General features: G+C 33.0%; 1 protein-coding gene across 1 annotated transcript; it reads left to right on the forward strand.

Annotated features, from left to right (window-relative positions):
• The first annotated feature begins 2,962 nt into the window (after positions 1-2,962).
• LOC142355703 (uncharacterized) lies at positions 2,963-9,965 on the forward strand. Its single transcript, XM_075407781.1, has 2 exons — positions 2,963-3,261; positions 9,452-9,965. The coding sequence occupies exons 1-2, from the start codon at positions 3,042-3,044 to the stop codon at positions 9,826-9,828; spliced, it is 597 nt and encodes a 198-aa protein (XP_075263896.1). The 5' UTR covers positions 2,963-3,041; the 3' UTR covers positions 9,829-9,965.
• The last annotated feature ends 1,402 nt before the right edge of the window (positions 9,966-11,367 follow it).

An 11,367-nucleotide genomic window follows, 5' to 3' on the forward strand; every position in this document is an offset into this window, starting at 1 on the left:
GCTCTAGCGCTCTTTCACGAGAGATCTTATAGAAGAAGTCAAAAATTTTGAGAGCGTGGAAAACGCAATTTCATTTTATCTTTAAGTTGGATTGCTGGGAGTAACATTGAGGAACTCTCTAAAGTCTCTGACTATTGGCTTTTGTGAAACTAGGCTCCCGAATAATGATGATTTACTTTTCAATAGCGTACCAGGCTACAACCAGATGATTTCTCACTACAAAAATAACGCGAAGTATGAAAAGAGGCAATTTTCCTGAGAGAGTGCACCAATTACGAAGTTATTGAGACTTCAAGTAACATGCAACTCATTTTAGAGAAGGCTTTCATCAAATTGAATATTTGAATACTTGTACTGCTTACAATCCACTTTCCACTGCATATTTTAATTTTGAGGAAAAATGTGAAACTTTCTTTCGAAATGGATTTCCATTTACGAAAGAAGAATTAATCTGGCAGCTATGATAGAGACATTTTGATTTCCAATGTGATTTTTTTCACAAAAATTCGCAATCTGAATTGATTATGTAGCGTCTAACTGTTTCTCCAATAAATTTGTTGTAAAATGTTCGGAGAGCAATCAATCATATTGCGTTGAGCCTTGAAATCGGCCTTTATGAGCCTGACAGTGAAACGTTCATTTTTAGAAATTGTGAACACTTACTAAATTTACGAAATATTAACGTTTGATTAAAATCTCTCTGCCTAGTAATCCAAAAATTTTGTTTGCTGAATTTTTCTACCTCTGTTGTTGGTTAATTTAAGCAATTGTTTCTTTTTTCAGCGTTTCGCGACAGTTTAGCTCCTTCGTTCAGGTATCAATAAAAAACAATAAACTGGCTGTTTTATTTTTAGCACTAAACTTGCAATAAACAAGCGAGATAAACTTAGATTTATGTGTACACTCAACGCTATAAAATTTTGAGGATACAAAAAAGGCGAATATCCTATCCACGATTTCAAAAAAAAAAAGATATTAGACGACAAAGTATTTAGTGGAAGTCCTCCAGAAATTCTGCTCCTGGCTTTTAATTGAATTTTCAATGACAAAAAAACTTTTTCGTCTAACGTCTTCACTTACTGAGCTTTTCGTAGACGTAAGAAAAATTTTGCTGAAAAATATGGAGCCCCCTCAAACATAAAATTTAAAACAACTATATTTTCTTTGTTACTCAGTCGCCTCAAAATTTGTGCGAAAAAAATTTCGGAGAACGTAAGAACAAAAATTAACTTGGACATTGAAATTTAGTATATTTCGGCAAAATTATCGGCTACGGTCATTGGTCAGCCGCTGTCCAAGTTATTCAACAAAATTTCAGTAGAATTTTAAATCAGGTTTATGAATTGCGATGCTCCAACTTCTCCATACGACTGGTTCACTTGTTGAACCATCAGATTTTAGACCGTCAGACCAGACCATCTTTATTTTACCAACATCTAAGTAATTTGCTTCAGTTTTTACTACATTGCTGAAAGATGAACTTCAATGACAAAATACTGAGTTGAAACTGCCCACTAAGTTCAATGCAGATTGGCTTCCGTAGGGATATAATTTTCTGTGCATGCTTCTGCAGTTTTCACTGAGTTCACTTGGGGTTTATTTACAAGAGCAACTACTGTTCTGAACGTTTTATAGCCTTAAAACAGGCTATTGATCACTAATTTCTTTTGAAAAACTATTGTGCTATGGGTCCCAAAGGAAAATGTTCAAGATTTTAGAAAACTACTCTTCTAATCATTTGAAGTATTTTGCACAGGATGGCAGCAAATCTACAATACTTGACACCTCATGCGAGGTTCCTCAGGGTTCTTTCTTGGGTCCTCTTTTATTTTTGTTTTAAAAAATAGAGCTGAATGACTACATTGAGTCTGGTCCGTATATGCTTTTTGCAGATGACAATACGGTTTTCGATAACAGTTTTAAACATTCCAATAGTATGAGAGAAGACGAAAAAAATTATTAACACATGGTTGTAAAAAAAACATTTAACTTTAAATATATCAAAATGAGTCAAGATGCATTTTGGTATGAAAATTCTGAGCCACTAGGGGCATCTGGTTTTTAGTCATTAATACTTTCTGTATGAACAGTAAACTAGATTTCAAATCACACATTTAAGTTGTTGTAGAGAAAATTAAATCTGTTTTGCGGAGTGGTTTATCAAGCTCTTCATTTTTTCTCCCGGGAACAAATGATCAAATTGTAAGGCCTTATAATAAATCGCAATTTTTTTATGGAAGCACGTGGGAGAATACTTTAACTGATTATTTTGAAGCTCAGAAATGAATCATAGGATCAATTTATTTTAAACGTCCATGGGTGTTGTTTTAAGAAATAATGATCAAGTCACAACATGCTACGGTCTTCAAGCTCTATTTATCACAATCTTTATTTTTTTCTCCAAATCGGAAAACATACGTCCGAGCAAATACTAGATTTTTCTGAGCTCAAAACGAAGGTTTTAACACGATCAGTGACAAAAAACACCCTGCGTTCCAAACCAAGGCAATCAAGAGGTGGAAATAAACCTTTAAGAGTTAGAATGTTCTTTGCATACAACTTCTTGCAAGAGAACTACCTAATACCCTCAAATTTGAATAAGATGAATATTTCAGTATTTCACGGTTTTTTCATGTTTGAAAATACCTATCTTTGCATTAACTAAGTAATTCACAAAAGTTTCTTCTAGTTGTTCATGTTTTTCAATTTCGTCCCCTCCCCTAGGTTATTCTGTTTCGATTGGTTTGATCGTTCGTGTTGATTGATATCTTAAGATGAGTTTTATAGAGACTATAAAGCAGTAATATTGCCCAATTGTGTTAGTCTTTGGAAACTGCGAATTAAAAGCATATGGCTGTACTGTTTTGGTACCATATTGTCAAAACTGAATGCTCACGAACTCAGATATTAAATAGGAAAAGCAAGCAAATAAATGTAAACAAACATCCAAATTACTACAATCTGATCCGCTTGTTCGTAGTTATAACCAAAAGGTTCACTTGCAAATTAGTTAACAACAAAATTTCCAAAGCCGAATCAAGATGCGAAAATACTTCTTATTTACTCAATTTTTATGTTGTTTTATTTTTGAGCTAGTTTCAACAGATTATTCATCCGGATTTTGTGTTCAGGATTTGGGAAAATGGATAATTTCAAGCAGGATAGTCGGGCGATGGTATGAAATAAAACGGGCAAACTACTCGATTACAAATGACGAACAATGCAGCATTCAGGACATTACTCTGATTCGTAATCGAATTGGTAAGAGCTATTGTATACGCCTGAAAAAAGGCACCAATTTCAGATCTTTCGACCTGTTGATGTCCTATCGAGTTTTAACGGTTTTTTTGGAAATTTGTATACAATCAGTGTAAACAGCTTGAGAAAAAATGTATTATTTATAATAGTAAAAAATCGTTTTGTTTTCGAAGCTATTGCTCCTTATTCGATCAATTTAATTGCAATTGAAAAAAAAACGATAAAGGGAGTATGTGGTTAATGAGAAAAATCTGAGCTGTTTCAAGTTAAGTGCCCAAATTTGACCGATTAGAAACCGGTATATTAGGTTATATTATACAAAGTTTTTTCTTCCATTTTGAGACTTATTTTTATTCTAGTCTATAGTTCTTTTTAGATCTATTACAAGTGATAGAGATTCTCGGAAGAAGTTTGCAGTGCTACCTACTGCTAGAAGTTGCTCTGTAGATCTTTCTCTCGCCTCAAAACTTTAGAACTTGACTTAGAAAAAAAATTAGAATTGAGAAAAATAACAAAGAAAAGGAAGAGCTGCACTTTTTTTTCCAAAGATAGACCCAGAAAGTTTGAAAAATAGTAAATAGGTATTTTAAGCTGCAGTAACTACGGTAGCTCAACATTTTTAGTCCCAAAATATCTTTTTTGTTTTATGATTAATGATAAATAGATTTAGACTGCCAATGAAAATGAATTTCAATTTGATAGTTACACATATTGAGGTGAATATCTATCAAGATAAATAATATTTTTTTTCTGCGATGTAGCCAATGATCAACTGATCAGTTCCTTTCTGATGAAACAATCATATAATTTTTGGGTTCTCATTTGCAGATTCACTACATTACAGTGCAGAGGTATACCCAAATCGTCACGGCAGATATGCCCGATGTCTGTATCTCGTGTTCGTTTTTACTATGTTAATACATTGAAAGTGGTACAATATTGCGGAAAATAGCTACCTTAGCAGGAACCGGCAAAATGGAAGGTAATATCGTATCCCGTGTTCGCAAAAGTGTCCTAATTTTAGTCGCCAAATACAAGTACAAACTCAATAACCTATTTTTCGCGCGAGTTGTATCACGCATCCGCTCAATTTACGTATCAATTTTTCGCACGCAATGTAGCTCGATTTCGCATATAATCTGCAATTAAGCCTAAATTAATTACTACTTATTTAGTTAAGCTTTACTTATTGCTACTAGTAGTACTTTATTACTACTTTACTACTACTTATAGTACTTTGTTACTACTTATTACTACTTATTAGTACTATTTATTACTACTTATTAAAATTGGCCAGTCCCAAATTGATATACAAAGCCTTTGATGTGCGAGGGATTTTTCGGAAAAAATCAGTTTTTGTGGTTGCATGTATTTAAAGTACTTTAAAGCTTTGAAAGCTTCAATTAAATCTTTATAAAAGTGCTTATTGCATGCTCACAATGCGCGAGAATAATAGAGACCTAAATTGAACGGAAACGTACTACAAGATTTGTTACCTACTTTTCGCACCGAATGTTCTTTTATTTCGCAAAATTGGTGGAACCCCTTTTGCGAAAAGTAAGATACAAAGGAGGTCATCTAATTTCGTTCATTGTATGTAACTAATTTTCGAGCCAATTTTACTAAGGCGGAAATTTTGGGGTATACCTCTGCATCGTAATGTATCAAAAATTGTTTACAATTACGCAAAACAGTCAACTTTAAAAGAGAAAAAACAATAAATATGGTCATATTGGGGCCTCATGTTTTCTGCAATCTTTTTCCTGATCATTTCTATGTCACATGCAGTTTGTATGATGTGGTAAAGATTCGCAAAATTTGTTAGAGCTGCTCAAATGTTATTAAAGTTTGAGGAAAAGTGTCCCAATAAAACTAAAGTTCAAAATGAACAAGCAGCATTTTTTTAAAGAAATTGTACAAAATTAGCTGAAAATTGCTAATTTTTTGAAATCATATTACAGTTTTCATCACTACAAGACCTGACCTTTAGCTGCATTTTAATCAGCAAATTACAGACTACGTTTTTCATCCAATTGCAATACTAATGTTTCGATTAAACTCCAATTTTAAATTGGTCGAGGACAAATTAATGATAATTTAAATTAAAGTTAATATGTACAAAGAATGAAAGTAAAAACTGACAGAAAAGAGAAATTCATTTGACAACGAATTTTACGCAAGAAACAACCATACGAATGTATTGAACCTGAAGATTTTACTTGCATTAAAAGGCAACATTTCCATCTGAATATTTCCGCCTTTAAAATTTGTTGAAGTGAAACCAATCAAGACATACCACTGAAGAAAACATTCGCTTGCCAAAACTTTATCTTTTTGAATATAACATAGTTGGCCAATAATTTGTTGCAGAAAATGGCTTTATCGGGTTAATCGAATTTTTTTTCTAGATTAAAAAGCCTGCTTTTTAATAATAAAGTTTTACCCCATTCCTCACATAATTTTAAGACCTTCAGCCATATAACTACTTATTTGTCACATTCCTTTCATGTATGTTTTTGCACTTTCAGCAGTTTCTCATACTTTGTTTTTGTTTCGACTCGTTTTAGTGGGAGAGGAACTATATGCTCAGCTGGTTTTTTGTTCAGTCAATTTCCACCCGTTGATATATTTGTCCTACAGAGTTGTGAGTGGTATCATCAGAAAATTTGTCAAGCGTAGGCTTCCATCATTTTTTTAGTTAGTTTTCCCCACTAGTAACGGCGGTTTAAACTTATGCGAACGTAAGCTCAATTTCCGTTGTTTTTATCACATTCTTTGTAAAATTTGACTAACTTTTGATCAATTTTGCTTAAAATATGACAAAATTGTTAAAGATAGTCTCATTGGTCTTCAGTTTGAAAATATAGGAGTGTTCTTGATTTGTCTGAACCAACTGTTTTTGCCTAAAATGACAGTAAATATGCTTAATTGGCACACTTTGTCCAATTTGACCGGTACTTGAGAAATAAAAAGAGCTGACACAATTTTCGTTTACTACAAAAAGGGCTCCGTTTTATCTGTGGTTACCGAGACTGTGTTCTAGAACCAACTTATTAGCAGTCTTTACGCTAATTTATATCGAAGACCAAAACGGAAGACCAATGAGACAATTTGAAGACCATTCTTTAACGATTTAGTCATATTTTAAGCAAAATTGGTCAAAATTTAGTCAAAGTTTACAAATAATGTAATGAAAACAACGGAAAGTAAGCTAACGTTCAAAAGAGTCGAAACACTTAATTTCCATTTATTTAGATTCTCACTTGCCAAAACACTGATGCAAAACTGTTTTGAACAATTGCGTTTGTTAACAGCCGCGCAGCTATACCAAGGCTAGGTTTGGTCTCATCGTTGGTTTTTGCAATGAAAAACGTTTTGGATTGTATTTTGAGTCTGTTCTTTTTAAAATATTTCTTGAATTTCTTCATACCAACTATAAGCGATTTCGTTATCCTTTCAAGCGTCAATAACTAAGAGGTTCCATTTACGTAAAAATTAGGTCCAACTAAAAGATATTGTCTTTTTTGAGTAAAGCTAATGGTTTGTTCGCTCCGACGTTTTGTTTTGTGTCTTGCGTTTTGCCTGCTTTTGATGTCCTTGTTTAAGTCTGAGGATTGAGTCTAAGCAATAACAAAACCACTTTTGTTCTAGTTGCTGATAATATATACTCATCGAAATATAGTCGGATTACAAATGAGGTGATGGACTTTTTTGATAAGTTAGCACGCCTTTTTTAAAAGTTGGTAACAAATCATAGTAAATTTCAATCAATGCGCAACTATTGACAAGTCAAATCCTTTTGCTAATGAAAACCAATAAACAAAACAAGATGTTTTCAAACAAAAACTTCTGGCTCTTTCGCTTCATTAGCGTTTGCGTAAAGTTGTCTGTGAATTTTTGAGTTCTGCTTGTATTCGTTGTTAATTTGATAGCTTTTGAGTTAGTCTGACATACGAAAAATTTAATTGGCTTTCTCAGCAGTAACAAGTTATTTTTTTTAATATTTCTTAAGAGAAAGCTTACGGTTTTTGTCACCTCTGGTTTTAAAAAAATATTTTGTTTTTGATATTTATAACTTTTAGTAATATTGCCATCAAATTTTTACGCATTCTCAGCAATGAGAGTGGCCCCATTTCAATCAATTTCAAATTAATCAGAAACTGAGTCGTCCTTGCTGTTTTCATAATCTGTAAAATGGTTTTTTGGTGTTGATCTTTTGAACTTTCACAATTTTTAACATTTTGGACTTTTTTTCATTTTAGGGGTTCTTTTTGGCTGCCTTGTTGTAATACCACTTGAATGGAAAGCCATGTATCATATTAATGGCGCTGGCAGAAAGCGGAATCGCTTCCGTTTAACTTTTTTATTGAATAATTTATGATATTATAGGCTTCGATTCCATTTCCTCGCAAAATTGAATTGAGTTTTTTAAAATTTTTGACTGTATTTGGTCGGATTGTATCCGTATGGCATTTTGCATAATGACATGCTTCAAAGGCTTCCTAAAGTTTGATATAATGGAAGCCATCCAAATAATTCAGTTGATAGCTAACGGTTTTCATGACCTTGAACTTGTTTTCAGAAAATTTGAACGTATCGTCTGCTTGTTATCGGTCCGCGTGTCAGTTACTCTCACAAAAAACAAGTCCCTTATCTTTTTAGGTAAAAGGAAAATCTATTGGTTTAGTTAAGTTTTTATCTGATGCCTTTTTGACATTTTCATTAAGCTAATTATATAGATAGAAATTGAGTATAGGCCTTACGTAATGCTTGTTTTTTTTAATTAGGTTTGTTGTTTGTCTTGTCTCTTACTCTCGTTAATGATAGGTATTATTGGCCCTCTAATGACTTTGTATTATATATATATGTATGTATATATATATATATATATATATATATATATACATAAATAAATATATATATATATATATATACATTTATATATATATATATATATATATATATATATATATATATAAATGTATATATATATACAGTGGTTTGAGCTCAAAGGGTCTTTTTAAATGGGCACAGCAAGTTCTCAAGTTTTCAAAGCTTTCTATCTCATTTGGTATAGATAACTAAGTCAAAATTGTGGATGAGCGCGGTCGGAACATTATGTGCGAATGCACATTACTGAGCCTCCTGGTTTGTTATATACATACGGTGCAACAATTTCCACAGTCTGTAGTAAATTTCATTAGACTTTCATTTCAATACACACATTCAATTAATATCATTCAAAAGATCTTCACTTCTTGATTTTCCTTCTTTCCACGCATGCCTTTATGTTTTTAACATACTCAAATTTTTTTTGTTTTTCGGATGGTATTCATATGTTGAGGAAATATCATGTTTTTCCTTGACAGTATAAAACAATGAATAAGAGATGCTTAAATGGAGTTTAAAGGTGTTGAGTTTTTGTGAAAAAATATATATTGTTAAGAAAAAGTGTACAGAAGCTCTGAATTTATGTTCTATGAAAGTTTTAAAATGCATAAGAACTGAAGTGAAAGATTTGTGAACTGTGTGTGTGTGCGTGCGTGCGTGCGCGCGTGTGTGTGTGTGTGTGTGTGCGTGTGTGTGTGTGTGCGTGTGTGCGTGTGTGTGTGTGTGTGTGTGTGTGTGTGTGTGTGTGTGTGTGTGTGTGTGTGTGTGTGTGTGTGTGTGTGTGTGTGTGTGTGTGTGTGTGTGTGTGTGTGTGGGGGGGGGGGGGGGGGGGGCTTAGTTAAGAAATGTGTTGAAAGTGGTGAATTAGGTTTTTTGAAGTTTTTTATTAATATAATTAATTTGAAAATTATAATTAGAATTAATTTGACAAAGGAAAAAGGTTGCTCTCAATGTATGTGAGAAATGTGTAAATTTTATGCAAGAAAAATAATAATTAAAGCGCTGAATTTAGTTTGCTTTAAAAATGTATTATCTTAATTTTTGTCAAAAATGTACAGAAAAAGGCTAAAATTTTTGTTCAGAATGTTTGCCTAACATTATGAACTTTTATTTTTTGAACGTTGTATTTTCTTAACATTGTTCCACAGAACATTTAATTTTTTCAACACATTTCAAGCATAATTTTTGCACCTTCAGCGCGTTTCTCACATCCGCTGGTATCTTGGCACGAGTAAGTTCTAGCCGCAATAAAACGCCGAGTGGTTGCATACAATATGTAAAAATCGATTACTTATATGTTTAGTGACCAAAATTCAAGTAGACCGGAGCTTTCTGAGGAACAGCGTTTATCAAACACAACACGCTCAAGGTCACGAGGGCAAACTTCTGATCAACGGAAAATACACCCGAAATCATTATGTTCTACTGAACACTGCCTACTCTGCGACTAGTGTGTACTCAAACTACTTTGTTTTGTATATTTCTGATGATTTTATGGTTGTTTACTACTGCCAAGCAAACAAAATTGACAAACTGGAACTGGCGTGGGTTTTGTCACGTAACCACAATCCAGATTTGTCGGATGTGGAAGCGCTTGAGAAGATTTTAACTGACAATGGGATTTATTTGGACATGATAACTGTTCGTCAGGATAAGTGCAAACAAATAATAGCAAACTGAATCTTCTGCACGAAGATAACAAAAAAGCAAACACACAAGCAAACAAACAGACAGACAACCAAATAGGGACTATCCCCTCCCTAACGACGACATATAGCCCCATTGTAGAATACTTACGGGCATGGGGAGGTTAGTATACGGAGTAGACGTTGGGGAGGGGGAGGTGGGAGATGGGGCTATAATTGAAGAAACCCAACAAACAAACCAAGAAAGTTGTTTGTTCCTCTTAGGATCTGAGGATGAGCAATTATCTGAATCCTCCAATGACATGTGCTATGATGACAGGCTTCTGATGATATGTTATGTAATGGTTGTCTTAATTACTTTTCATTTGTTAATAAATTGACAGATCGTGTATAATTTTAAATCGTTTTTGACGGCCTATATAAATCTTTGATGACCAATTTCTATTTAAGTATGATTACAAGTGACTTGCTTACGTTAGACTAACGCAAACTACATTCAGTAACCGTCTCTCAGTTTAACAGTTAGTTTTCACCTTTATTGTTCCGACCCCCACTTTAGTGGGGAGGGAGGAACTATAAACTCAAATGGGTTTTTGTTCAGTCAATTTTGGCCGATGAATATAATCATTGTAGAGAGTTGTGAGTGCATCATTATAAAACACGTATAATGTAGAATATGGAATTAAAAAGATTTTTTAATATTATTTTTTTACAAGGAGTAATCGAGGTTTGAAGTTGTCGAATTTTTTAAAATAAAAATGGCACAAAATATGGTTTTTAATACATTTTGTAAACGTTTGCCACAAGCTGAGGCCTAAAAACCGCAGACAGAGTTTCCGTATTCTTCAAAAAAAGCGCTAGTTGAAATTAGACGGCCTATAAAAAACTTCTTGAGTTAAAATTTAACTCAATAATTATACAAAACATCAATTTTTTGTTTTTGAAATCACTAACTTACCCTGTGAGCTACTTCACAAACATTTGGAACAATTGATTGATTTTTTGGGGGAGCGGCAAAATTGAAGATAGGTTTGATCTCATCATGGATTTTTACAATTTCTAGTTTCTAAAATTTAATGATGCGCTGTTTTTTTTTGAAAATATTTTGCCTCAGTGTTTATTATGTTAGTTTTTGAAACAATTTTCCATACACGGCTCAATTAATGACAGCCCCATTTACGTGAAAACGAGGCCGACTGTACATGGAGTTTGATTTCAGAGAAATACCTAATGGTTTTTATGAACTGGTTTCTCTGAGAGCTTTATGTGAAACTATATAAAGCTTGCGATTGTTATCTAAAGTCTATTATGACATCGAGCATAATTGCTTTAAAAAAATTTCAGTGATTTATTTAGGTTGTCCTTTTTTATATATGAAGAAAACGCTTAAGAATAAGGTATTCCAGTGAGTCAACAAACAAAGCAAATTTAGAATAAAAGGACTTATTCATAATCAGGTGCAATATGAGTGCAACAAATTTGATTGAGAATTTTTTGTTTTGTGTTTTGTTTTTCTTTTTCCATAATTTGAGCCACTACCATGATTGAAGACAATTTTTAATAAAGTTAAAAT

The sequence above is a fragment of the Convolutriloba macropyga genome, unplaced genomic scaffold (assembly GCF_964194025.1).
Source record: "Convolutriloba macropyga unplaced genomic scaffold, txConMacr16.3 SCAFFOLD_3167, whole genome shotgun sequence".
NCBI classification, from domain to species: domain Eukaryota; kingdom Metazoa; phylum Xenacoelomorpha; order Acoela; family Convolutidae; genus Convolutriloba; species Convolutriloba macropyga.